Genomic DNA, 1974 nt, shown 5'->3' with positions numbered 1-1974 from the left:
TTTGAGGTAACTATCCCTTTAAAAAATGGTTTGTAAGGTGAGAGGTGTCACTTTATATAAATTCTTTGTAGATTCTATCTTTAATCAATATGAGACTTGAGTTTTTCACGATACAATACAATAGATTTCAAAGATTTTCTAAATGTAAGAGAGGGAAAACCTTTTTTTTCTTTCAATTTTAGTCTTTTTACTCCCAACTCAAAAATACGTTGTTTTATCAAATTAAAAAATAAATATTAAAACATTAATCCGCCGGTTTAAAAAATTCATTAATTCATTAGTTAGTGGATCAATTAGGCAATAAGTCATATGCTTTTACTGGACCGCTCTATCCTTCGGTTCCGGTCCAACTAGCAAGTTTGAACCGGGGTTTAAAACACCCATATACCAAATTGAACTAATGTTCAAAACGTTGGAAAACTATATGCTAGTAGATTAGATTAAATATTATAAGCAAAAACAAAACTCCACAGTAAATAAAAACCACTTGATTATGTTCTAATTCGATCTCTTTATAGTTCTAGTCATTTGACTTCAGTGATAACTTTGTGAAGAATTCAACGTTGAAAGTAGAAATATGGCAATAAATTTTGTATCTTGGATCATCCTTCTTCATCTCCTCATAATCCTTTTGGTATGTTTCTTTCTTTCTTTTCTTGAATCTCTCTTTCTCTATTTATTTTTCTTTTATTTCCAAATATTACTGAATTTTTGCAGTGTTCTCATGGAAACCGAGCAAGGGAATTGGTTGAAACAAAAAACACATCATTGGAAATTCAACACCATCATCAACATAATCATATGACTCATAATATTGATCCTTCATTAATGGTGTTTTTCACTTTGAAAGATTTAAAAGTTGGAAAAACAATGCAAATTTATTTTCCCAAGAGAGACCCTTCAACTTCTCCAAAGTTATGGCCAAAAGAAAAAGCAGAATCACTTCCTTTCTCATCAAACCATCTCTCATATCTTCTCAAATTCTTCTCTTTTTCTCCAAACACTCCACAAGCCATGGCCATGGAAAACACCTTACAAGAATGTGAAAGCAAACACATCAAAGGAGAAGTCAAATTCTGCGCTACTTCATTACAATCCATGCTTGAATTCACACAAAATGTTCTTGGTTCAAATTCCGAAATCCAAGTTTATGCAACTTTGCATAAAACAAAATCAAGTGTTACTTTTCAAAACTACACTATAGTAGAAATTATGATGGAAATTCTAGCTCCAAAAATGGTGGCTTGTCACACTGTGCCTTACCCTTTTGCTGTTTTTTATTGTCATAGTCAAGAAAGTGAGAATAGGGTGTATAAAGTATTACTAGGGGGTGAGAATGGAGATAAAGTTGAAGCTATGGTTGTGTGTCACATGGATACATCACAATGGGCACCTAGTCATGTTTCATTTCAAGTTCTTGGTGTTACACCAGGAAGTTCTTCTGTGTGTCACTTTTTTCCAGCTGATAATTATATTTGGGTCCCTAAGTTGAAATCACAAGGTTCATCTAGCATGTGATTTGCAATAAGATAGTACTAGTGTGCTTGCAATTTGAGTTTATGTTGCTAAAAAATAATTGTGTGTTGTATTCAAAGCTAAATGATGTAAAATAAGTTTTTTTATGAGTATATGTAAAAGTCTCTACTTTTATAATTTTGTTGTAATTTTGAATCATGATGTTCTTGATCTCTTTATTCAATATTGCTATCAAAAAATTTAGTATTTTTTTTTTTATAGATTTCATAAATTTTTATCCATAAAATAGAAGAGTTTATATTTAGGTAAAAGTTTGACCTTACGGCATTCCTTTAAACTTCTAAAATTTTCAATATACCTTATATATTTTTCAGACACTCCATAAAAATTTCATTTTGATCATGTTAAAAAAAAAATCTTTTGAATACACAATAGAAAATAGTATTGGCTTAGCTTGAGAATCCTTTCTTGTTTCTCAGCTAATATTGAGTTGAGTGG

At 30.6% G+C, this 1974-nt stretch overlaps 1 protein-coding gene across 1 annotated transcript; it reads left to right on the top strand.

Moving 5' to 3' along the window:
- The first annotated feature begins 421 nt into the window (after positions 1–421).
- On the top strand, positions 422–1689 carry LOC131654945 (BURP domain-containing protein BNM2C-like). The gene is made up of 2 exons (XM_058924868.1): positions 422–634; positions 718–1689. The coding sequence occupies exons 1-2, from the start codon at positions 578–580 to the stop codon at positions 1516–1518; spliced, it is 858 nt and encodes a 285-aa protein (XP_058780851.1). The 5' UTR covers positions 422–577; the 3' UTR covers positions 1519–1689.
- Positions 1690–1974: the final 285 nt, after the last annotated feature.

Source organism: Vicia villosa, linkage group LG3, assembly GCF_029867415.1.
Source record: "Vicia villosa cultivar HV-30 ecotype Madison, WI linkage group LG3, Vvil1.0, whole genome shotgun sequence".
NCBI lineage: Eukaryota > Viridiplantae > Streptophyta > Magnoliopsida > Fabales > Fabaceae > Vicia > Vicia villosa.
The sequence above is the reverse complement of the archived record's forward strand: the minus strand, read 5'-3'. Positions and strand labels throughout refer to the sequence as shown.

What these genes read in the sequence shown, in the direction of transcription:
- LOC131654945 (XM_058924868.1), top strand. Translation starts at nt 578, where the DNA reads ATGGCAATAAATTTTGTATCTTGGATCATCCTTCTTCATCTCCTCATA. An exon ending in ATCTCCTCATAATCCTTTTG is followed by an intron (nt 635 to 717) that starts GTATGTTTCTTT and finishes GAATTTTTGCAG; the next exon opens with TGTTCTCATGGAAACCGAGC.